This window comes from Rhinoderma darwinii, chromosome 4 (assembly GCF_050947455.1).
Source record: "Rhinoderma darwinii isolate aRhiDar2 chromosome 4, aRhiDar2.hap1, whole genome shotgun sequence".
In the NCBI taxonomy this organism is placed as follows: domain Eukaryota; kingdom Metazoa; phylum Chordata; class Amphibia; order Anura; family Rhinodermatidae; genus Rhinoderma; species Rhinoderma darwinii.
In genome coordinates this window covers 213,649,766-213,675,960 of record NC_134690.1, presented here as the reverse complement: position 1 = coordinate 213,675,960, position 26,195 = coordinate 213,649,766, and the positions used below count along the sequence as shown (strand labels likewise).

The 26,195-nt window shown below is 40.9% G+C and overlaps 1 protein-coding gene across 4 annotated transcripts in view; it reads right to left on the bottom strand.

The window, feature by feature from the left end:
• Positions 1-26,195, bottom strand: part of EPHA7 (EPH receptor A7) — a 164,896-nt gene that overhangs the window by 137,995 nt on the left and 706 nt on the right. For all 4 annotated transcript variants that reach the window (XM_075862171.1, XM_075862173.1, XM_075862174.1 and 1 more), the window contains exons 2-3: positions 19,933-19,997; positions 17,177-17,846 (exon numbers count right to left, since the gene is read on the bottom strand). In XM_075862171.1, the coding sequence (XP_075718286.1) occupies positions 17,177-17,846; positions 19,933-19,997 (735 nt within the window). The remainder of the gene's footprint in view (positions 1-17,176; positions 17,847-19,932; positions 19,998-26,195) is intronic.

Here is a 26,195-nt window from a genome sequence, read left to right as displayed (position 1 = left end):
CTTGTAATCATCTTTCATTTTTGTGCATAATTACATTTGATTTGCTATCATACTTAATCACTTGATAACCTGCTGGGTAATAATCTCTTTCTCTGCAATACAGAAACATGGAACTAAAACTTCACTTAATGCATATTCATTAGAAAACTAACACTTCATCTTTTTCAAAATACAGAAGTGCCGAACATACATATTCAGTTAAGCCCCAAGGCAGAACTCTCTACCTGCTGGCCCAAAGGCTAAATGAGTGGCTATCTGGGCTGGAGGAGGCCACTGCACAGTCATGTTTCCTCCGGAGCTGACAGCAATTGTATGTGGCATTGCTGCAGCTGTGTAACGATGAAGCCAAATGCATGTGGCATCCCTATAGGCGGAATATGATAATTAACATGAATTGTATTAAGATATGGGAAAAGGGAGTTGTGGTTCATATACTGTACGGAGAGAACAAAAATGTATATGAATAATTAAAGAAGAATTACCTCCAGCAGAAACACAACTTTCTATTACTGCTCGTCCCCACCTGATCTTTTCTGTACATGGTATTGTCCATCCTCCTGTCTGCTCCTCATCTTCAATATTACATTTCTCTCTGCTTTCTCTATAGATCAGCAGCTAGACCCGTTACCATCTTTGCCTGCTAGGAGGTCAGTGTGATTATCCTTTCCTTGATAATCTGCTAAATACGCTAAGAGACTATACGTATACAGTCAGGGAGGCTCAGCTAGGAGCTTCTCCGTCAGAGATGCAATAAGGGTATGTTCACACAGCTTATTTTCAGGATGATTTTGGAGCAGAAAAGCCTAGTTTTACACTCCAAAGTGCACTTGAAATAAGCCTGCAAACAGTTTCCCATTGATTTCAATGGGAGATACACTGTGATGTTCACATGAGGCTTATTTTTACGCAGCTGAATTTAGGAGCGGATTTTCCATTGACACTATGAAAAACGCCTAAAAAAGAAAAGCCTCAAAAGGAAGCTTCATTTTCAGGTTCAAAAACGCCTTGAAATCCGAGGCTGTTTTACCTTCGAAGCAGCTCTGTAATTTTCAGCCGTTTTTAACTGTGCACGTAAAAATATCCTAACGCCTCTACAGGCATCATTGACACCTGTAAGGCCCAGTTCACACAGAGTTTTTTTGCAGGCAGAAAAGATCTGCCTCAAAAATCTTTCAGGAATTTTGAGGAAGATTTTGACCTGCCTGCGTTTTTTTTTGTTAAGTTCTTTGCTGCGTTTCTCGCCTGCGGCCATCGAGAACTGCGGGTAAAAACCGCCACTAAAAACGCTCGGAAGCGAGTGCCGCAGGCTTTTTCTGCCACCCATTGACTTGAATGGGAGGTCGGAGATGGAAACCATGGCAAGAAAGGACAAAGGTTGCCTGGGGGGGGGGGGGGACGGACGCCTCTGCCTCTCATTGAAATCAATGGCTGAGTGATTTCTGAAATTTTTTGCCGCTGATTTCGACGCAGTTTCCACGTCAAAATCAGTGCCAAAGAAACTCTGTGTGAACTGGATCTAAAGGTTCCTGAACGCTGTGAAATCAGTCACGTGTATTCTATATGTGCGCCTGCGTAACGTAATTAGGAGCCATCTGGCGATCCATCTCTGATTTGGGTCGGCGTTCGCTCAGCTTAAATCGATGATGCTGGGAGGACTGGTGACGAAAGGAACGTGTGGAGGAGCAAGTTGGTGTCTCAGGGTGGCTTCTTCTGCCCCAAGCTGCCAGTGAGTACTGAGCGCCCTGGGGTAATGACAAGGGCCCGGACCAGGCAGAGAGAAAAGCTTGTAAGGTACTAGCGGAGCCCTGCATTGTAATGGGGCAGTAGTAGTGGTGACCACTAAGGTGTGGATGTCCTCAGTCTGTGGCCCCTGAGATACTCTTAAGGATGATACATCGGAAACGGAGTGTGGCGCTTGATGTGCTCTTAGTATAACAGGATATGTATGGGGTCCTTGTTATGAGAAAAGTTGTGGCTCCTATGATGAAGATATCCACAGATTGTGATCCCTGAGTTATCTTCCACTACGATAGGCACTGTGGCACCTGAGGTATACTCTACATGTGAGAAAAGTCACATGTAGAGTATCTTATTATCCACAGGGATAATAAGATTTGTTGCCCCTGACTGTGACTCGTCACTCCAGGCTTGTTATACAACTAATACTGTAATCTCTACACACCCTCATTGGTATTGTTGTTATCTGTTTAGTGACAGAGGGATATATATATATATATATATATATATTATATTTACTGTATATTGTTATATACAAAGGATATGTGTAGTGTGTATGTACATAAACTGTATAGAAATCTTCTGCCGTAAACGCTGCATACAGTGCACAGTGTCATGTAAACGTTGCAGTCAGACTGATCTGCCACAACAAAATATATATATATATATATATATATATATATATATATATATATATACATACATACACACACACACAGCTGTGGCAGATTGTGTATATATATATATATATATATATACATACACACACACACACACACAAAGCACGAGCAAATAAACACAGCACTCCACGAATCCAGACAATCAGGCCATGTGCTCGTCACCAGAGGATTGAATCAGTTCCCCTTCTTTTTAGACAGAAACCAGCATAGAATATAGTAACGGCACCAGGACTTCAAGACAGATGAAAAACAGGGTGGATTTATTCACCTCAAACACAGCAACGTTTCGGTTCAACAGGAACCTTTCTCAAGCCAGTGAGAAACTTTTCAAGCTGGGTGTTGACCATGGCGGCCATTTTGAAGTCGGCCATTTTGTATCCAAACTTTAGTTTTTTCAAATGGGAAGAGGGTCATGTGACACAAACTTATCGAGAATTTCACAAGAAAAACAATGGTGTGCTTGGTTTTAACGTTACTTTAGTCTTTCATGAGTTATTTACAAGCTTCTCTTTGTTTACAGCCATTGACATGTCGCAGAGGTTAACACGTGAGGAGCGGATAGAAATTGTGTTGATGTCTGGTGAACGCAGTACCCGGGTCATTGCAGCAGATTTCAATGCAAGACACCCTACGAGACCACCCATCTCCCATGCTACAGTTTGCAAACTGCTTGCCAAGTTTTGTGAAACTGGTTCAGTGTTGGATTTGCCCAAATGTGGACGAATGAAAACGGTCACTAATGAAGAAACATCAGTGGCTGTCCTAGCTTCATTCAGCAAGAGCCCACAGCGTAGCACTCGCCGCATGTCACTGGAGAGTGGTATCAGTCGAACATCCCATCGGCGGATATTAGCTACTCACAAATGGCACCCTTACAAACTCCAGCATCTCAACGAGGATGACCCAGATCGGCGCACGGAATTTGCAGAATGGACAAAACAAAAATTGGAATAGGACCCTCAGTTTACACAGAACATTTTGTTCAGTGATGAGGCAAACTTTTATGTGAATGGTGAAGTTAACAAACAAAACCACCGCTATTGGTCTGACACTAACCCACATTGGATAGATCCCTCCAAGACTGTTGGAACACAAAAATTGATGGTATGGTGTGGTATATGGGGTACAAAGATAGTGGGGCCATTCTTCATCAATGGAAACTTCAAGGCAACGGGATATCTGAAATTGCTACATGATGATGTGTTTCCCTCTTTATGCTCTGAAGCTGGCACGTTCCCTGAGTTTTTCCAGCAAGATGGTGCACCACCACATTATGGGTGTCAGGTCCGAGCATTCCTAGATGAACAGTTTCCTGGAAAGTGGATTGGTCGTCGTGGGCCAGTTGAATGGCCCCCTAGGTCTCCCGATCTGACCCCCTTAGACTTTTATCTTTAGGGTCATCTGAAGGCAATTGTCTATGCTGTGAAGATACGAGATGTGCAGCAACTGAAACTACGGATACTGGAAGCCTGTGCTAGCATTTCTTCTGCGGTGTTGCTATCAGTGTGTGAAGAGTGGGAGAAGAGGGTTGCATTGACAATCCAACACAATGGGCAGCACTTTGAACACATTTTATAAGTGGTCAGAAGCTTGTAAATAACTCATGAAAGAATAAAGTAACATTAAAACCAAGCACACCATTGTTTTTCTTGTGGAATTCTCGATAAGTTTGATGAGTCACATGACCCTCTTCCCATTGAAAAAACTAAAGTTGGATACAAAATGGCCGACTTCAAAATGGCCACCATGGTCAACACCCAGCTTGAAAAGTTTCCCCCTCCCATATACTAATGTGCCACAAACAGGAAGTTAATATCACCAACCATTCCCATTTTATTTAGGTGTATCCATATAAATAGGTGTGTGTGTGTGTGTATATATATATATATATATATATATATATATATATATATATACACATATACATACATATACACACACACACACACACACACACACACACACACACACACACACACACTATAAAAAACGGTCTAATTATCAGCAGTAACTGTTATAGGAGATTGTGCCGCCTCCCTGTGGAGAGCCTGTGTGGAACAGTCCATGCAACCTCATCATACAGGAAGTTCTGGTGCCTGTACGAGTGACACAAAGATCTTCATAGACTCAAGTAAAAAAGAGTGTCACCAGATTTGGACTGTTGCTAAGCAAGAGCCCCAGTGTAATATTTAGTGATAGAAGCAGCAAGAAAAGGAACAGGAAAGAAACGGACGCATGAAATTCCTTAATGCAGCACATGGGAAACTTTAGTTTTGGGTAAGGTGTCCCTTTAAATTATTGTATTATATATACATACATACAATACATTTCTTTTCTCCAGCATCAATGGAACCTGATAGTTGACAAAGAATTATTCTAAATTATTGGATGGATGTGCAAAAGCAAAACATAGGGGGGAAATTTACTCAGACCGCAATTTCATTGCCAGTATAAAACCACAATAGATTGAAGTACGATGTACCAAACGCTGATGCTGCTGCAGAATCAACTGTAGCCTTTGGTGCCGATGTGTCCGACACGATGCAGGACCTGTGAGTGACGTCACAGCGTGATCTGGCAGAAGCTGGGCGTTCTGAAGAGAAGTGGATGATACTTCTCTTCAGAGCGCCCAGCTAGTAAAAGTATTAAAAACGCCCCGATGTACGCACATAATACACGCCCACTTGGACTTTTACTTTAAACACGCCCACTTGGACTTTTGCAAGCCTCATTTGCATAAATACAAAAATGGTCATAACTTGGCCAAAAATGCTAGTTTTTTTAAAATAAAAACATTACTGTAATCTACATTGCAGCGCCTATCTGCTGCAATAGCAGATAGGGGTTGCAAAATCTGGTGACAGAGCCTCTTTAAGTGATATTTCAAGCAAACCAACATAGTTACCTCTGTTACCACCAGATAAAAATAAATCCTTAGGCTTCTTTCACACTAGCGTTAGTATACATTTACCTCTCTTCCGTCAGAGGAAGAGAGGATCAATACATTCTAACGGAACCGTTGCTTTATAACCACTTTATAATACATATAAGCAGGGCTAGAAAAGTGTCTCTCCTGTATAGAGGACATTATGCAGGCAGAGGCATGCTGGGTGAGAGTCTACGCAGGGTTGAGACTGGTGCCACACTGCTATTGGAGAACAATATGGCTGGAAATTTTCCAAGTCTGACTTTATTAGGTTGATTACTATAGATGCAGAAGTTAAGACTTGGTCGAGGCCGAGCACAGTTTACAGTATACTCAATATCAGGCTTTCCTGTATGTCCTGGGGCTGGATGCCGTAGCTGCCATTCTGGGAGAGAGCAATATGCAGTATCGAATTTGCTCCTTCCCAGGTTAACCTTATTGAACACACATCCAATATAGTAAGGGGCCTTTAAAGCAATGTTACCAGAGTCCGCTATTTGCAAGCAACCGCAGTAATGCTTTCTACAGTTCTCTGAATATCTTAGTTAATGGCGGATATGTAATATTGGCTGAGATAATAAATCATGAGTTTAATACATTTAGGCCCCTAGAAACCACATGATATGTGTAGGGAAATGAAACGTATCTCCCACCAATGGTGAGAAGACTGGAGGCAAAGTTCCATTTGTTTTATGGTTATTATATGTTCTGAACAATAATTAAGACATAAGATAATAATATTTTTCTGCCAAACCAAGCTATATTCTGTAATATAAAATCTTACACTGCTTCTTGGGAGATCATGAAAACATTGAGAAAATTGCTATTCAAGGTTTAGCATGGTTTGTAATATCAATTGTGACAATTCACAATGCAATATCTTCTGCATACACATAACCTAAATTAAATTGAAGAAGCTGTGTTTTTGTGACCTTGGCTTCACCATTTCCATACTAAACAAAATCCAAAAGGGCAAAATAGTGTTTAAACCCTTCACAGACAGGATTATTTCACCACTTTTCTACATCTTTACAGAAATTTACCTCAAAAATAATTTCTGCGTTGTTCTTACAATAAGGCCGGATTCACACGAGCGTGTGCGTTTTGGGCACGCAAAAAACGCTGCGTTTTGCGGGCGCAAAAGGCACTTAACAGCTCCATGTGGCAGCCCCGTATGATGCGCGGCTGCGTGATTTTCGCGCAGCCGCCATCATTATGACACTCCGTTTGGATGTTTGTAAACAGAAAAGCACATGGTGCTTTTCTGTTTTCATTCATAGTTTGACATCTGTTGCGTGAAAAAAACCGCAGGTCCCACGGAAGTGCTTCCGTGTGGCATGCGTGCTTTTCACGCACCCATTGACTTCAACGGGTGCGTGATGCGCGAACAGCGCACAAAGAACGGACATGTCGTGACTTTTTCGCAGCGGACTCACGCTGTGTAAAAATCACGCAACTGTCTTCACTGCCCCATAGACTAATATAGGTCCGTGCGACGCGCGTGAAAATCACGCGCGTTGCACGGACGTATATCCCGTTCGTCTGAATAAGCCCTAAGACTCACATTTTTACTTAACACAACAGTTGTATCTTACAACTTGAATGAGATGGAAGTGAGAAGGGGGAGGGGAGCCCATTCAGAGTAGGAATGAGCATGTATGAGCAATTCTAACAATTCTTACCGTATATTCTGTTCCTTCCATACACAACTCAAGCTGTTTCTGCTCTGGATGCATTGTTTTAGGAGTGTTGTGATTTGACGTGAGAGTATAGTATATAACAATTAATGTGACAGTGATGAGTGACAGTGATGGATAGTGTTAGGATAAGAATGACAGTGTCTCAATACCGGATAGTGTGACAGGAAGGGAAAGACTTAAATTTAGACAATGAGTGTGTAAACAGTGAGCAAAAAAGAAGAAGAGTACCAGTTTGGGATGACATTTTTTTTGTATTTTTCTTCCAACAAAATTTGAAAGCATCCTTAAAGAATACATATTAAAGGATATCAAACACTAAACCACTATGAAACACTGATGAGCTATGTGCAGCAAAAGGCCATAAATTGTGCAATTTTATGTACTAGTATAGAACATAGCGCCATGAGACATGCGGTGTGTGGGTTTTTTTGTGGGGGGTTTGTTTTCTTCTTCACTCACACTTCCCTCCATCATAGCTCAGCACAATAGCTGAAAGTTCTAATAGAGGCTTAGACAAACAAGGACCTTTTCAGAAAATACCTGGAGTACCAAAAAAAACAATTAAAGCTGGCCATACACGAGACGACAGCTATTTTGTCCAAATCCACTATAAACGGGAATGTTTATGACAATGGGGTGAGGGAAAAAGCTGTCAGACCCCTCGGATACTGCATCATGTGTGAGAACGCCACAGAGAACATGAACTAAAAGCTTTGGCAACCGCTCAGAACGGTTTCAGGTCATCAAGTTTGGCCCATGCCTCTGCAGGTCTTGTGGACTCTGCCTCTCTATGGTTCTGGGCCCACATTCCTTAGTACAAGCCACATTAGTTTAGTTATACCAGGGCATTTAGTCTCATTTCTTATGTGCTTTTGCTTTCTTTGTGTGCAAAAGTAATTAAAGTGAAAGCTCGTTCCTGAAGGAACGGAGGATAAAGTTGTGATCATGGGGGCAGACTTTTTCTGAACTTCCAGTCAGTAATCCCATTGAAGAACACTACAGTAAACCTCTCCCCTGCTGCTTGCAGGGAACAACAGACTGCGTATAAGGTCCTTTTACACTGACAGATTTTCTGCCTGGTAAACAATACATTAGGCCAATCGTCGCTCACTTGCGCCCATTAAATGGAGAAATGATTGGGAGTATGAGGACGAACGATCGGTAATACGATGGTCCTTCCCCACACATTTGCATCTTGTCGCAGCACATCCGTGGTCTACACGGGGAGGTGTGCTGCCATCAAGCAAGCATTTGCTGCTTTGTTGGCTGATCGCTGCTATTTTTATGCAGGACAATGGTCGGGAACGAGCAATCATTTACCCGATCATTGGCCCATCTTAAGATAGATTTATTCAGCTTCTCTTTCATATAATCGGACTCATTTTCACAATTTTGTTTGCTTCAAAGTTTATTGAGATATATATTTTAGCATTTCACCATCTGTAATACATGCATGAGTCAATATAGGTCATGAAGAAAAAGCTATTTCGACAAGTGGTACAATGTGAGTTCTTGCAGTGGCAGCCATTATTATATACTTGCCTAGAGCAAGTGGTCACAAACAAGAAGCTATATTTATTCTATACAATGTGTAACTTCGAAGCATTAAATTCATGCCAGATCTGTCAAAGTCCCAATCTGTATAAAACACAGACCACTGAAGGTACTCATAATCTCATATTACTATATGTAATCGAAAATATCAGGCCAGTGTTATAATACTTTGATTTACAGGAAGAAATTAAAAAAAAAAAATACCAAAAATATGTTCCCCCCCCCCCCCCCCTAAACACGAACGTCTTCAGTGGCGTTAAGAGTGAAGTGAATGCCTGGCACGATGCTTTTTAGGGGCTGCTGGGTGACTGTGGTGTTGTGTCTAAATGGCTTGTGCACAGTCTCACAGCATGTCGATCAATCAATGTCGCGGCTCTCTGGGATTCTTGTTGTCAGTTACCGTCTGACTGATTATAAATAATAAGACTTCCTCGTCTGCTTACATATTCATATATGCTTACAATGGTGGTATGATCAGCAGGAGATTAAAATGTGTATTATTTATTCGATTTGCACACTTCACTAGAAAACAAACAAAGAGAAAACAAAAACAGCACTGCTACAGTTTAACTTGTGGACTTTCTCCTAAAAAAAAATCTAAGGTAGCATTGCCGGATTTTCTGTGTTAACTATTTCTTGCTCGTCTACCAATAGTGACTCCTTCAAACAGGGATAAAATGGAAAACTATGACTAATCTGCAATAATTTCCAAGAAAATAGCTTGATAACCCTCCTAGCAAGTCTACAGATGAACCATTTGCATAGGAGAACCTTTTTTTGCAGGACATTCAAATTGCAATCTGGGGACTCAATACAGATATCATGCGGAGCAGTCAGCATGCTATAGAAGTTTGGCAGATTACATGTGCTATTGCTTCGGAATAGGTACTGTGGATTATCTCAAACACTAGTAGGGTTACTAACCAACCCAATTTTCCCTCAAGTTAGATCAATGCCTTTTAAAAGTCCAACTCTACACACATGATAATTCAATCTCACAATGGTCTCTACGTCATAATCACAAGGGCCCGGGAGGCTGAGAGTTGTGGGGTTGTTTGCGGGAAGAGATGCATTAGGTGTCCCAGAGCCTGTAGATTGGACATGGATGGAACTTTGTGGTCACAGGTGAATTTCTTTCCCTGAATAACAATGTACTCGGTTTCACCCTGAAGAGTCATTATTTTCCTCAGTAAATGTCACAGGTGACTCCTTGTTCTCCACTTGTCAGATCTGCGTGCTCAGGGACAGAGAAAACAGATTTCCAATGTGATGTCCCTGCAAACAGAATCATAGCTCAGCTTCATTCACCCTGTGAGGAGAACTGGGGGATGCACTTAACCTCGGTGAAACTTGAATGTTCAGGGTTGTAGTGGAGCTACGATTTTAACTATTTGGGAAAATAACAGACACTGTGCAAAGGATGTTCATGTCACAGCTGTAAGGACGCATTTTAAAGCCAAAAATGTATTAATATTTTATCCCTTAATACTAGATGTATTTTGGGTCTCAATGAACAGACAAGTGTAGTGATCTTGATTTTTTTGCGAAAATGACATCAAAACAATGAGCCAAATCTGTGACATGTGCAAACAGTCATAAGGGCAGATTTACGAAGACTTTCATACGCCAGTCAGCCATCTGCTATGCTTAGAGGGGTTTTCCACGTTCTGACAACTGATGACTTATCCACCGTTATAGGTCATCAGTATATGATCGGTGCGGGTCCGACACCCGGACCCCGCCCTGATCAGCTGATATGGCTGTCTCCGGGCACCGGATGTTTTATTCACTTGAATAGGAGCAGAGCTGCAGTACTGCAGCTTGGCCGCTATTCTTTGACCGGAGCCATCTGCTTCCATCAATCTCGTCCATTGCCTGGAGGCAGCCGCTGATCAGTGCGAGGTCCGGGTGTCGGACCCCCACCAATCATATACTGATGACCTTTCCGGTGGATAGGTCATCAGTAGTTAGAATGTGGAAAACCCCTCTAAGTAAGATGCAACAGATTTATTTTCACGCTGGCCATGACCACGGCCATGCACTAGGATTGCGGCGCAATGACTGTGGCCATGAACCACCCCCCCCCCCCCCTTGGACATAAAATAAAACGTTTGGATACTCACCCTCACTGCTCCTCTTCTCCCCTCAGGCTCCCTCAGAATGCTGTGGATTATACAAGGCACTAACACCGAGCAGCATCAGGGCCTTAGTCACCAGTGCTGCATTGCCCCTCATCAGTACATTATACGAGACGAGTCATGCTGAGGAAACCCAGAGGGGAGAAGAGGAGCAGTGAGCGGAGAATAATTTTTATTTACTTTATTAATTGCCAAAAGGGGAAAATGAGGGTCAGGGTAATAGTCTGCTTAGGGAAGGAGGAAGCAAGGAACGAGGCCCAACACGGGTCTCTGCCTTGCTACACCCCAAAGAGTGAAACCTTTGCCAGCTAGGAGCTGGAATAGATTTCCACTTTACTTCACGCCGCCACCACTTTCTGTTAAGTTACGCCCTCTTTCAAACAAAAGTGGCGAAGACGGCATAAATAGGCCCAAAGTCACAATTTGAACCACAAATTACGACATTTAGAACCTTTTGCAATTTTTTTACAGCAAAAACCGGCGTAGAAAGGTTGACAAATTCCCCCTATAATTTTTACGTCTGAAGATTTTTTTCATAGGAGTATTGGATCTACACAATGGTGAGGAATAGGTAAGTATAACTTACGGGGGGTGCCCCTTCCCTCTGCGGGAAAAGCTGCATTTTCACAGTTTTTTCCTGGAGGATCACTCAAACAGGTTTGTTAAAGAAATTTCTATGACTGTCCCATTCAATTAAATGGAGCTTGTAAAATAACGTGTAGAAATACTCTGTTCACTGTTTTGATGCAAAATTCGTAGATTTATTAGATGAACATACAGTGTCTCTGCTGGCAGGTCAGAGTAGTACTCTACCACTCTGACCTGCCAGCAGAGACACTGTATGTTCAACTAATAAATCTACGAATTTTGCATCAAAACAGTGTGCAGAGTATTTCTATTAGGCCTCATTTACACGAGCGTAATATACGCGCGTGCGACGCGCGTGCTTTTCACGCGTGTCGTACGCACCTATATTACTCTATGGGGGCATGCAGACAGTCCGTGAATTTTGCTCAGCGTGAGTGCGCTGAAAAAAAACTCACGACATGTTCTATAAATCTGCGTTTTTCGCACATCACGCACCCATTGAAGTCAATGGGTGCGTGAAAACCACGAAGGTCGCACGGAAGCACTTCCGTGCGAACTGCGTGATTCGCGCAAGAGCTGTCAAACTGAATGTAAACAGAAAAGCACCACGTGCTTTTCTGTTTACAAACATCCGAACGGAGTGTCTTACAGATGACCGAACGGAACTTTACCGGGTTCGGCCGAACTCGTTTTGACCGAACCCGGCAGGAGACAGTCACTGTGCAGGGTGCTGAAAGAGTTAAACTGGTTCAGCACCCTGGACAGTGACTTCCGATTCCAATATACGTGAACGTGTAAAAAAAAACAAAAAACTTCTGACTTACCGATAACTCCCGACTTCTTCCTCCAGTCTGACCTCCCGGGATGACAATTCAGTCCCAGTGACAGCTGCAGCCAATCACAAGCCAAGCACAGGCTGCAGCGGTCACATGGACTGCCGTGTCATCAGGGGAGGTGGGGCCAGATGTCAAGAGAGTCGCGTCACCAAGGACGCGTCACCAAGGCAACGGCCGGGAAGTTCTCGGTAAGTACGAACCTCTTTTTTTTTAAACAGGTTACTCGATATGGTGATCGGAATGCACTGTCGAAGGTGCTGAAAGAGTTACTGCCGATCAGTTAACTCTTTCAGCACCATGGACAGTGACTGACGTCGGCTAGCCTCATCTCTATGATGGCGGCTGCGCGAAAATCACGCAGCCGCGCATCATACACGGAGCTGTCAAGTGCCTTTTGCGCACGCAAAACGCGGCGTTTTTTTACGCGCACAAAACGCACACGCTCCTGTAAATGAGGCCTTACATTGTATTCGGGGTTGGGAACCCACTGCTCGGACCTCAGAAGAAACAGAGTGCCGTGCTTTATCCTACACTTGTAGAAAACCATGCACATGCTGCAGAAACAACCCCATTCAGATGGAATAGATATTTAAGTCGTAGAAAATTTCTGCAAAGAATCTGCGGATGTGAACATACCCTTAGGTTACCCCAAGCTAAAATAATAAGAATTCTTTGTCCCATTTTAATGTATATATTTTTAAACATATAAAGTGCCCCCGAAATTATCATACTAAAATAGATTCATTAATGTATTCGCCTTATTTTTATACCTGGAATAAATTTTCATATACATTTTTAAGTAAAGCTAGGGGTACAAATACAGTTATTTATTATATTTATTTACAAAGTTATTTTCTTCATTTTACCAGATGTTTGTGGGGCACCATTATTGTTTTTTTTTTTTTACAAATTAAAATTTACTCCATAATAGCATTTGTTTTAGCAGAAAACTTACCTGCACCTTGACTCCATCACAATGAGAGCTGATCTGGGTCTTGTAAGACTCCGTTCACATTGGCACGGTTACGTTTAGTTTGGTTTCCCAGGTTTTCACAGCAACAATTGCATAGTCTGTTTATTCTTGCCGTAAAAATAACAGAAGCCTGACAGAAAACTGAAAGACCCTATTATAAGTCAATAAAATAGATCCATTTGAAAAGTGATCAGTCATAGAAGTCTAGGCTTCGTTAAGAACAGAAGCCATGACAGTAGTGTCAACAGAACCTTAGGCACGGGATTTTGCCGTTCAACCTATATGTAAGGGGAACTGATGAACGGAAAGCTAAAAACGGAAACCATAGCTTACGTTTGCCTTACCATTGATTTCAATGGTAATGCTTCCGTTGCAGTTTTTTTCACGGAAACAAAAAAAGTCGACTACGCTACCCAAGACTTAACACAAAATAACATCAATGTATATCTTAAAATAAAACACAAGGAGGGGAAAAAACATCATTACAGGAAAAACAAAAACAACCTTTTCCATGTTATATTTGTCTAGGAAAGTTGGGTGATCACTACTATGGCTATTATTTCAGGTCCAAAGGGGTTGACAAGTAGATTTCTAAAGTTCTTCGTAAATTATTAGCAACTAAATGGGAGATGTGGAGGTGCCACTGTATACTAGAAAAACTTGGTGACAACCACTACGGAAGATGTACATAGAATTACAGATGATCTCTCCATTTTAGGTGAAAATGCTCTTTAAATGAGTAAGGTGCAGATAAGCATATAATGTCGGGTTTATTAGAAATTCTTCTATTGCTCAGTCCTTTTCCACAAAAGAAAAATACCTATAAAAATCTTCCTCGTTGTTTTTCAAAGTGGCCTTACATAGAGATCTATATACATGCAATCAACATATGTAAAAACTAGTATACAATTTTAAACTTTAGAAATCCTGACTAATGTGGTTTATCTTCACCACTATAAGAAAATGATTCAAAAGCACTGCCCCTTTAAGAGAAGAAGTCCAGTCCCAGACTCTTAAAGCTGCTTACGATAAAATAGATCATTGGCAGAAAAAGGGTATAGACAGTTTTCAGACAGAATAAATCCAGTTTATTTTCTGACTTCCCCGAGTCAGTTGGTGGATTTAGAAATAATGACACAAGCCTTTAGCTCCAGAACAATTTGCCCTATTGTGTGCACCTATCAAGTTATGCCTTCACAGCGGCTCTCTGTTTTGAGCATAAAAGAATGAAACTGAAGCCCCTTTTCCCTTTCTCTTCCACGTTGAATGATTAAATCACGGTACAATTTAGTTAAAGCTCATCATTACATAGCTGACGCTTTGACGACTTGATTGAAAGAAGTATTTCCAAAAGCCGTAATGCTCATCTGTGTGTTTAATACCCGGCAATGAAAAAGGACTCGTTCATCTAGTCCCTGTTAGAGAGACACACGTTATGCTCATATTTAATGTATGTGAAGATTAGTATGAGCTAATAGAAGTCTTTGTATCCCGGCCCATAAAACATCTCAATACCTTTACAGCACATCTACTGGACTTCAAGTGCGATGTGCTGCAGGACGGTCTACAAAGAAACAGAAAAACGGTCCGATTTAGGAATATTAAACTGTATAATTGTAGGGGGAAAAAAAAGCGAAAGAATTGCTCATATAAAATATTAACGGCATTTCCAATGAGATTTCATGCCGATTAGAAACGATGACGTACAGTAAGGTACTGTAACGCGGATCGTCAGATGGCTACATTTCCACATTTGTGTTTGTAAGCCACGCTAATAAGGAAACACTAGAAAGAGGGAATTGACGGACGCAGTCCGATCATGCATTATTAACGCTTAAGGAAAATTAATTCCTGCACTTGTCTTGCATGGGGTGATATATAAATTGTATGTGTAGCTGCTGGCCTTGATAAAGATGTAGGGAGGATGCCTGCTCTCCCAGGTGAGAAGTTACTGAACCAGGCAACATGGCCATATTCATTAAACTACGATCTAGGAATATAGTCGCGCTGGTGCACAAAACGCATAAGGTCAATGCATAATGTACTCGGTGTCTAAACTCTGGACGAGCTCTGACTCTGCTATACCGTGCTGCCGAGCCATCAATCAATGGAAGTAAAATTCAGCACAGTGAACTTCAGCTCACCCGTTCTGCCTTGTATAACAATATTAGCAGCACAATGTTAAGGCTATCGGCCAGCTAATGATTTAATAATGAAGCGCAGACTCATTTCGCAGAGTCACATACAGAGGGTTATCGCTCGGTTTCTGATTTAAATAAACTGTGGCAAATGTTTGGCTTTTTCTATTTTTCCTCGGTATAAATCTGCCTAGATAAGAATTTTAGATAACCACGTTAGCTTAACTGTGTTAAACATTTGGCATATGGAGCGTGGCTAAAGCTTTGACTTGAAGAGAGATGGCAGCAAGTATATACTGATCTGGGGGATCAATGATCAAGTGCATTGGCAAGTCAAGTATTCCATCATAGCTGTGGGGAATTCACGGCCGGGCTGCCAGACTCAGTACAGGCAGAAGCTGATGGATGTTTCTTGTGCAAAGCATTTTCTCTGCAGTTGCTTGGGATGGAAGCCAAGGAAGGGAATTATTGTCGCAAACAAAAACACAGTGCAACCCTCAAGAATATATGACAGCACAAGCATATAGTCAAGATTTTTCTTCTCCAAATTAAGTATCCTGTTCAATAAGCTTGTTCAGTGCATTGGATTTACATGGCTCCAAACAACTCTGCCTTTTTCCCCTATAGCTGGTGTGGAACAGGCGCTGATACATATGGAAAGTTGTAGTGACCTCAAGCTTTATAGAGTCCTGAGGATCTAAAATTTGAAGCCTTGCTTTTAATACTGTTATGAGCTTAGACACAGAGCTGTGCGAAACGCATGAGATGCCCGGGCAACCTATAACCTCTATTTCTAACTAGATTATACTTCCAACTTCCAAACTTGCTTTCAATTTCTCTGCTACAAGTGATAAAGTGGATTGTGCTCAGCCGCTGGAGTGTCTGATCAACTGCACCGGAATCCACCAGTGCTTAGCAATTACACATGAAACCTTATTAGAGAAAGTCATTTGAGTTTCCTGAGGATTATAAAATTGCAGTTCATGTCTGCAGACGTGGCACAAGTAATGAAAAAGTACCCTGCCAGAGCCCATTCTCATTGAATTTTCGGCTTAACTTGTTCTATTTTTAAGTCCTGGCAGAGGATAAATCTGAGTATGTTGCTATTACTTGTACAATTAAACAGTTTTTGACTGTAGATTGAATGAATACAGGCGGACAACACAGAGAATGGCTTTAATTGGGGTAGTAGTTCCACGTAAATGCCATTTGTGGAACTCTGATCTTAGTCCTAGTAAATGTTCCCTTATGTATATTGATAGATGTCAGGAATATTCCATAAAACAACAATGTACGTGTTCCCTGGAAGATGCCTTGATGTTTTTGCTAGTTACGATCAGCACATAAATATCAGCTTTTTTATGTTGCAGAAGTGAATTGTTAGGGGCAAAGTATTTCCTGGGGAAAGAACATCACACATGCTGCCGTGATACGTATTTTCAGTGGCTTGGAAGATAAATAAGTATATGTCGCTGGCTCTGCCAGGCAAACCTCTATTGGTATGCATTTGGAGAAGCTGTGCTCTGCAGGATAAAAAAAATCTTCCGTTGCATGTGGCCGATATGAGAGCGGAGTTTTCCCTCTGATTTCTACACTGTAATTCCACATTATGTTTTCTACAAACATAATCAGTGTTTATTCAGCCTGAACACTGCAGAATGTTATTATACTGTCCAGACTGGAAAACGTTTAACGGTAACTGTTCTGGAAGCAGCCAGTTCCTTGGTAGCGCGGTCACATGACAAACCCTAATCAACTTACAAATGCAACAGGAATTTATAAAATCGTTGGGATAAATCCGTCACATTTCACACAGTCATTTATTAACCATTTGGATTTACCGCCATATGCCAGTGATCGCCACTACTTTAGTAGTAAAGTAATCAGAAAAATACATCAAACTTACGTTCACAGGTATCGCCTTTTTGTTGATAACCAGCTCTGCAGATGCATTTTCCAATGGGCACCAGCCATTCGCCTTCAGCACTGCAGTGCATCTTGGGAGAATTATCCGCTTCTTCCTCTGCGTTGCTTACACATGTCCCTCTTACTTCGACCAAGGAGGAGAACTCAGAGCCAGTGACAGTGTCAGGGAATATGGCTAAATTCTCAATAATGGTCCAACATTTTTTATAGTATACCTTGACAGACACCAAGGCAATGCAGGCTCCTACGTCCTGAAATGCCAGGTAGAATCCTTTCCTGTAGAGAGGTCCAATTTCCCGAACCTCTGTATTCAGTTTCATTTTCCGTTCTCCAAGATCTCCTTGGGTAAAACTTTCATCTGCGGCGATAGTGTCTATTTTCACATATTGATTTTCTCTCATGTTTCTGCCAGTGTCGTAATCGGTTTCATAGTAATACAAGTTAAAGGTTTCCTTGCAAGTTCCCAGTACACCAGGAAGACTGTTACAATCCCTTAAAGTGAACTTTAGCTCTACAAAAATCCTTTGTGCGTTTGCTTTTGAAATCCAGTTAGTTCGTAGCCAGTTGTTCTGGTTGGGTTCCAGGACCTGACATACCTGATAAGTTCTAATTGGTGTGTAATTCTCATCCAATCCACTGATTTCTTCCCACTGAAAACAGAGAGAAATCCTATCAGTCAATGTCACAAAGGAAGCATTGTTTACCTGAAAAACACCCTCATGCTCCAGCTATACTATTGTGTAAACCCCGTACTGTATGTGGGATCAGCCAGCAATATAGAACTCAGCCATTCAGCTAATACATCTTGTATCCAAAGGTATTAATCATCAGTAAATTGACTTACAGTCCCTAATATAGAAGAAATTGTCATCAATGAAAATTCCTACTAGTCACAAAATCAGCTATAATGTTTCTGGCAGAAAAGAGTATGAAGAGGGGCTTTCAGTACCCTATAAATTACCCTGCTATTAGCTTACTACACCACTTAGAACAATACAAGGTGTCAGTAAAAGTACAGGTTGTCAGTAAGAAATATTTCCTAGGACTAACTCTTGTACCTAATAATTAGTTAAATGTCTGAGAAATTCTAAATCACTCATAATTTCACCTCGGAGATGCGTATTTAATTGGGGACTTGTATACAATGTATAAATAGGACAACACATTTGTGAGTAAATGACAGGTAGGCCACATGGCAGCTGGGCTATTTTCTGGTGTAGTATAACACTTGTCCATATTGATTAATATGTGATAAAAGGTATGCATGGGACCTATAGGAAACAGATGCTCAGAATGGGAACATATGTATGAAGGAGAAAGGAATTGGGCTTGGCATATTGTGTACTTGTCAAACAAACGTATTGTGTGCAGACAGGAGATATAAAAATATAGACAGAAAAATATTCAAGGGATGTGTTAACATGGCTGGGGAAGTGCTACCTTCTAGATCATTTTGTAAAACTAGCGACATATATTTTTGAAAAACGTAGAATCCTATCCAATATACCGTAGTAAAATAAAAATGACTCTACAGTACAAATACAACATCAGATACATGAATCATAGCCGGCTTACAGCAAGAACAGAAGACCCGGTTGGAAGATCTTTCTTCCCCTATTTATTAAGCTTTTAAAAAGTTATATATATATATATATATATATTAAAGTGAGGTATTTAATTGCTAGATTAGTTATGTTAACCCTATAGCGACAAGAATCTTCTGGCCTTTAATGACCAGATGCTTGTTAATGATATGATGTAGCACAATTGATGGGTTATTTATTTGCTTACCCAAATGATTTTTGCATCATTTTTTTTTCTCTGTGACATATGGAGCTGCTTTTCTATTATTATAATATTATTAATAATAATCTTTTTCTTATTAGGGGGAATTCTGCAAGTACAAACGAATATATACATATTTCTAATTTTTCGATTATTCTTTAATTTTACATTTTGCTAATACACACTAAAATAAAGTTTTACAATGTTCCTGATCTTGTTCTGGTTGTTTTTATATATAATATCAGGGCAGGATATGGGTACGTATTGGGGTATGTTGTTTGTTATTTTAGATTATTTATTTAGTACTCATAACACCTCTAAAGACATTCCAACTTTATATCTATTTTTTTACAGTCCAGTTTCCCACTGTTAGCAGAAGCTATAAACGCTGTTGTGCATTTTCAATGGTGCTAGTTTAAAGTCCAGGGCCACGCGCCATACATTAACGGCATGTAGTCGTTAACAGGTTAAAGAATGCCAGTTCCCAGCTCCTTTTTTCATTGTTGTATCCCAATGTCGACTGTGAACTCCATTTGGGAGAACAACATCTGATAGGTAATCTTCTGTCCATTGGCAATTATTTCCTAAGTAGTGAAGCGCTACACCAAAAGCATGTTAATGTGTGATGGAGCATCCAGTAATAGCCTCCTATAATGTGGGAATAACACTTCAATATGTGAACCAGATAAAGACATGCAAGGTTAATACAAAACTAAAAAGGTTTTAGACCAAAGCAGAAATTATTTGTGTTTAATAATGTTTGGGTTTTTTTCAATCCTCAAATGTGAAACCGCTTTCAACCCCCCGTCCCGATACACTACACAAAAACTAAATCCTTTACCAGTGCTTTCTTAAAGCATTCTAAAGTTTCCAAGCGAGTCTATGGCTTGCTCTGTGCATGTCAAGCATGAAATTAACCTTTCTTTTGGGATTGTTTGGAAGAAATCTTACCCCACTAGAAGGAGAGGAGATCCATTCCAATTCTGTCTGTTGTGCTTTGGAATCCAGCAATATAACTGCAAGAAAAGTTGGGACAACAGTTATTGATATCACATAGTTATTACAGAAAGGTCAGTTATCCATTATATAAGATGTCTAAGAGGAATCAAAACGCGCTTCAAATTGTATTAAAAAAAAAAAATATATATATATATATATATATATATATATATATATATATATATATAAAATCATGACTGCTATACAAACCAGAAAATTCTGCACTGATCACGGTAAGGGATTTCGATTTGAACAGGAAAAAAAAAAGAAAATATATAGTATGCGAATCGCGTGTTGGGTTTGTAGTGTGGTTCTGGTGTTGTCACATACACTACCCATCTGTCTCAGATCATTCCGGTACCTAGGTTATCTTTTCTATATTTGTAACTATGTGTTGACTTTACATACTTGGGGTAGCCCTATGCACATTATATGCATCTTTTATATACTGATTCTGCGCAAGTAGTTCAAATATATTATAAATTGACATGTTCCTTTTTATTATATAGCTTCAGTATAGCCCTTTTTTCTAACTTTTATCCCTTATGAATTTTGCGCCTGAAATGTTCAACAAAAGGGAATGTTTATACAGAATCAGAAGTGTTTTTGCTTTTTTACTAGTATGAAATAGTTACATTTACTTACATTTGTTACATGGCTGCGTATGTTGGGCGAATAGTGATCACAGTGAAGTAAAAAGCCAAGTATTGCGCCAGGATATGGCACTGAACCTTTCACCACTACAGGGGGTATCATATAAACATTATGTATTCAAATGGCAGAAATAATTGTATGATGTGTGTAATAGCAATATTTTGTATTTTTGGGAATTGTTTTTGTAAAATATTTTTTGTTAGTATTTTAGCTATTCTATTTGTACTGTAGGCATTCATAATATTTGTTATCAAATGCAATTTAGAATAATATACACCATGGAAAAGCTCTGAACACTACACAGCTTCTGAGCTCCTAGCTGCTACTGACAGACAGCAATATCGGACTTCATGTGTTCCTAGAACAAAATGTGTCACGTAGAGAGCAAAAGCGGTCACATCTTTTACTGTCCAAACACGGTCTACACCCTGTTTGATGGCAAGTAGTATAATAAACAGGTCACCGTTTCCGAAACATTGTTAATATATCATGGTAGCCATAAACCTGGATATTTCTGCCTATACATTTTTATTTCATGCCTGGCTCTTTAAGAAACAAGCCTGGTCTGCTAGACTTATTTTATCGTCTCTGATTCTTAAGTGGTGAATGACATTATCATCATATAGGAAGCATTAGCGCAGTACAAGTGCCGCCTTACAATGGACTGACCTTTCCATTCCATAAAATATGTATTGTGTTGCTGGATGTGGATTAGCATGCTGAAGCTTCGGATGTGTGTCAGCATTACCCCACAGCACACATTTCTACATCACTTACTGGGTGTAATAGTTCTACAATGAGACGTGTGGATTCAAGCAGAAGGACAAGAAATGGATATGTTTTGCCTGCAAGCACTGGAGACTGATCTTTCTGCACAGACCCCATATTCCCAGGACTACGGCTAGGAAAGCCAGCAGTGTGTGGGATAAGGTTTTTTTTTTCCCTGTCCTGTTTGGCTGGATCATTCACTGCTGACACTGAGCTGTGATCTGCATAATGTATTCATACAGCTCTAGGGGCTATGCTCATTGTGCACGGCTCTGCTATACCTAGCTTCTTCACCTTAGCCTTCCATTATCATAGGAAGTTCAACACCCATCACTGTGACTCAACCGTCCACCTTGTCATTCTATTAGACTGTAGTCAATGCTTCCCAAAACTAGTCAAAGGGATATAATCTCCTATAATCTTCACCGGTATAAACAATGTACTCATAGGAACCGTCGCTTTGTTGTCAGTCTGGTCGTCATATGTTGTATAAAACTATATATGGTGCATTACTTCGATAACTATGTCCCTGGCAACATATTACAAAAAAACTGTTCGGTTCTTAATATAATGCAGGTTAAGAGGGCCAATATTTCCAGAAAATGTGCTCGATTTTATAGAGATACATTGATCTATATAGTCTACTATTTCTTTGAAAAAACTGTCCAAAAGTAAAGAATAAGCGCTCAAGTATTAGTGTATAAAAGACGCACACGTGTGTATGTATGTAATATATATATACACACACACACACACTGCATACACAAGACTGGCTGCAGCGTCCTGACATAGGGCACAAGGTGATGATGAGGGTAGATGACAGATGAAGTTGTACTCTATGCAGGCTGATCTGTGTGGTCACTTTGCTCCTTCTACAGGCGCTGGCTGGAACTTTCTCTCCAACACACACAAAAGCTCGGAGAGAGCTGCTGTTCTAGCACATTGTCTGATCAGCACAGCACTGTTACTATTGTCAGATTACCATTATTATTAATACTCTCCTAACACACCACCTACTTCACAGCCAAGGGTGTTACTACCTGCACTAGTATTATACCTGCAATTCCAACGCTGCATTATGCACTAACAGCACACAGCTCCACACTCAAGTGTGTAACACCAGCAGAGCAGACACATCTAGCCCCTCCGTCAGATGCAGCACTGCCTAAAAAGGCTGCAAAAAAAACAAATACTAGAATAATACTAGAGATAAATACAGGTCATGGCTATGCTGGGTGGTAGGGGGCCCATGACATTTATGGCCTAGGGGCCCAGACTGCAGCACAGTTTATTACTTCTATTATTACTCCTGTGTGTGACATCACAGAGCACACCTTATATTATTATTTATATCAAAGCAGCATTAATTCCAGGGTGCTGGACATATATATTATTACTCCTGTGTGTGACATCATAGATCACACACGTAACACTATTACTACCTGCAGTGTTACTCTGGAAAGTGAACCACAGATTACATGTATTATATCATTACTACGTGTACCATTACTTGTACTGATCACACATATACACATATATATATATAGTGATGTGCGCTAAAGTACAACAAGACTCCGGTATGTGACACTACAGATTACACACGTAGTATTATTATTATTAGGGCACATTCAGATGTGGCGGAATTGCTGTGGAATTCTCCTGCGTCCGTTTTTTACATTTGTTTCAATACATTTTTAGGAAAGTTAGTTCAGACGTTGCGGGAAAACTCCGCTGCGGACCATACACACATAGGGAATTTGCCCTACGTAGCATGCACTGTCTGTTGCGGAGAAGAAGCGAAATTTCACTGCGGATTTCAGCCTTTGCAATTCCGCTGTGATATCTGCAACGTCTGAATTACCTGTCAAATATGCAAATATTGCTGCAGATTCGTTGCATAATTGCCCCAAATCTGCACCAACATTTGCAGCGGAAAAACTCTGCCACGTCTGAACGTGCCCTTACTTCATACACTATTACTCCGGTATGTGACACAACAGATCACACAGGCGATAGATATATATATATTATTGCCATGCGCTAATGTACACTAATACTCCAGTATGTGACACTACAGATTACAAAATGCACTAAAGATTCATTAGTGACAAGAATTACGCCAACGTGTGTAACACCAATAGCATTACTACTAGTATAACTCCAGGTGTACGACACTAGACAGTATATATATATATACACACACACACGATATGCACTACTACTTCACAGTGTCACACCACACAAGTTATATTATTACTAAGTACACAAGTACTCCACAGTATGACTGACACCACACAAGTGCACTTAATACTCAAGCGTGTGATATATACCAAACATCACAAGAGTAGTATTATTACTACATAGACTATTACTCCTCAGCGTGATCGACACTACACAAGGAGTATTTTAACTACAAACTCTACATTAGTATTCCTCAACATCACAAGAGACAAGTTATATTATTATCACATACACTATTACTCCAGTGTGTGACAGGAAGCAGACAAGTGATATTATTACCACACACACACACACACACACTAGTATTATTATTACTAGGTGCACACCAGTACTCCAGTGTATGACGGACACCCCACAAGTTACATTATTACTACACACACTAGCATTATTACTAGGTACACACCAGTACTCCAGTGTATGACAGACAGCAGTGTTATTGTGACTACACACACTAGCATTATTACTAGGTACAGAGCAGTGCTCCAGTGTGTGACAGACAGCAGTGTTATTGTGACTACACACACTAGCATTATTATTAGGTACGGAGCAGTACTCCAGCGTGTGACAGACAGCAGTGTTATTGTAACCACACACACACACACTAGCAGTATTACTAGGTACGGAGCAGTACTCCAGTGTGTGACAGACAGCAGTGTTATTGTGACTACACACACTAGCATTATTACTAGGTACGGAGCAGTACTCCAGCGTGTGACAGACAGCAGTGTTATTGTGACTACACACACTAGCATTATTATTAGGTACGGAGCAGTACTCCAGCGTGTGACAGACAGCAGTGTTATTGTAACTACACACACACACACACACACACACTAGCAGTATTACTAGGTACGGAGCAGTACTCCAGTGTGTGACAGACAGCAGTGTTATTGTGACTACACACTAGCATTATTACTAGGTACGGAGCAGTACTCCAGTGTGTGACAGACAGCAGTGTTATTGTGACTACACACACTAGCATTATTACTAGGTACGGAGCAGTACGCCAGTGTGTGACAGACAGCAGTGTTATTGTGACTACACACTAGCATTATTACTAGGTACGGAGCAGTACTCCAGTGTGACACAGACAGCAGTGTTATTGCGACTACACACACTAGCATTATTACTAGGTACGGAGCAGTACTCCAGCGTGTGACAGACAGCAGTGTTATTGCGACTACACACACTAGCATTATTACTAGGTACGGAGCAGTACTCCAGTGTGTGACAGACAGCAGTGTTATTGTGACTACACACTAGCATTATTACTAGGTACGGAGCAGTACTCCAGTGTGTGACAGACAGCAGTGTTATTGTGACTACACACACTAGCATTATTACTAGGTACGGAGCAGTACTCCAGTGTGTGACAGACAGCAGTGTTATTGTGACTACACACACTAGCATTATTACTAGGTACGGAGCAGTACTCCAGTGTGTGACAGACAGCAGTGTTATTGTGACTACACACTAGCATTATTACTAGGTACGGAGCAGTACTCCAGTGTGTGACAGACAGCAGTGTTATTGTGACTACACACACTAGCATTATTACTAGGTACGGAGCAGTACTCCAGTGTGTGACAGACAGCAGTGTTATTGCGACTACACACACTAGCATTATTACTAGGTACGGAGCAGTACTCCAGCGTGTGACAGACAGCAGTGTTATTGGGACTACACACACTAGCATTATTACTAGGTACGGAGCAGTACTCCAGCGTGTGACAGACAGCAGTGTTATTGTGACTACACACACTAGCATTATTACTAGGTACGGAGCAGTACTCCAGTGTGTGACAGACAGCAGTGTTATTGTGACTACACACACTAGCATTATTACTAGGTACGGAGCAGTACTCCAGTGTGTGACAGACAGCAGTGTTATTGTGACTACACACACTAGCATTATTACTAGGTACGGAGCAGTACTCCAGTGTGTGACAGACAGCAGTGTTATTGGGACTACACACACTAGCATTATTACTAGGTACGGAGCAGTACTCCAGCGTGTGACAGACAGCAGTGTTATTGGGACTACACACACTAGCATTATTACTAGGTACGGAGCAGTACTCCAGTGAGTGACAGACAGCAGTGTTATTGTAACTACACACACTAGCATTATTACTAGGTACGGAGCAGTACTCCAGTGTATGACAGACAGCAGTGTTATTGGGACTACACACACTAGCATTACTAGGTACGGAGCAGTACTCCAGTGAGTGACAGACAGCAGTGTTATTGTGACTACACACACTAGCATTATTACTAGGTACGGAGCAGTACTCCAGCGTGTGACAGACAGCAGTGTTATTGGGACTACACACACTAGCATTATTACTAGGTACGGAGCAGTACTCCAGTGTATGACAGACAGCAGTGTTATTGTAACTACACACACTAGCATTACTAGGTACGGAGCAGTACTCCAGTGAGTGACAGACAGCAGTGTTATTGTAACTACACACACTAGCATTATTACTAGGTACGGAGCAGTACTCCAGTGTATGACAGACAGCAGTGTTATTGTAACTACACACACTAGC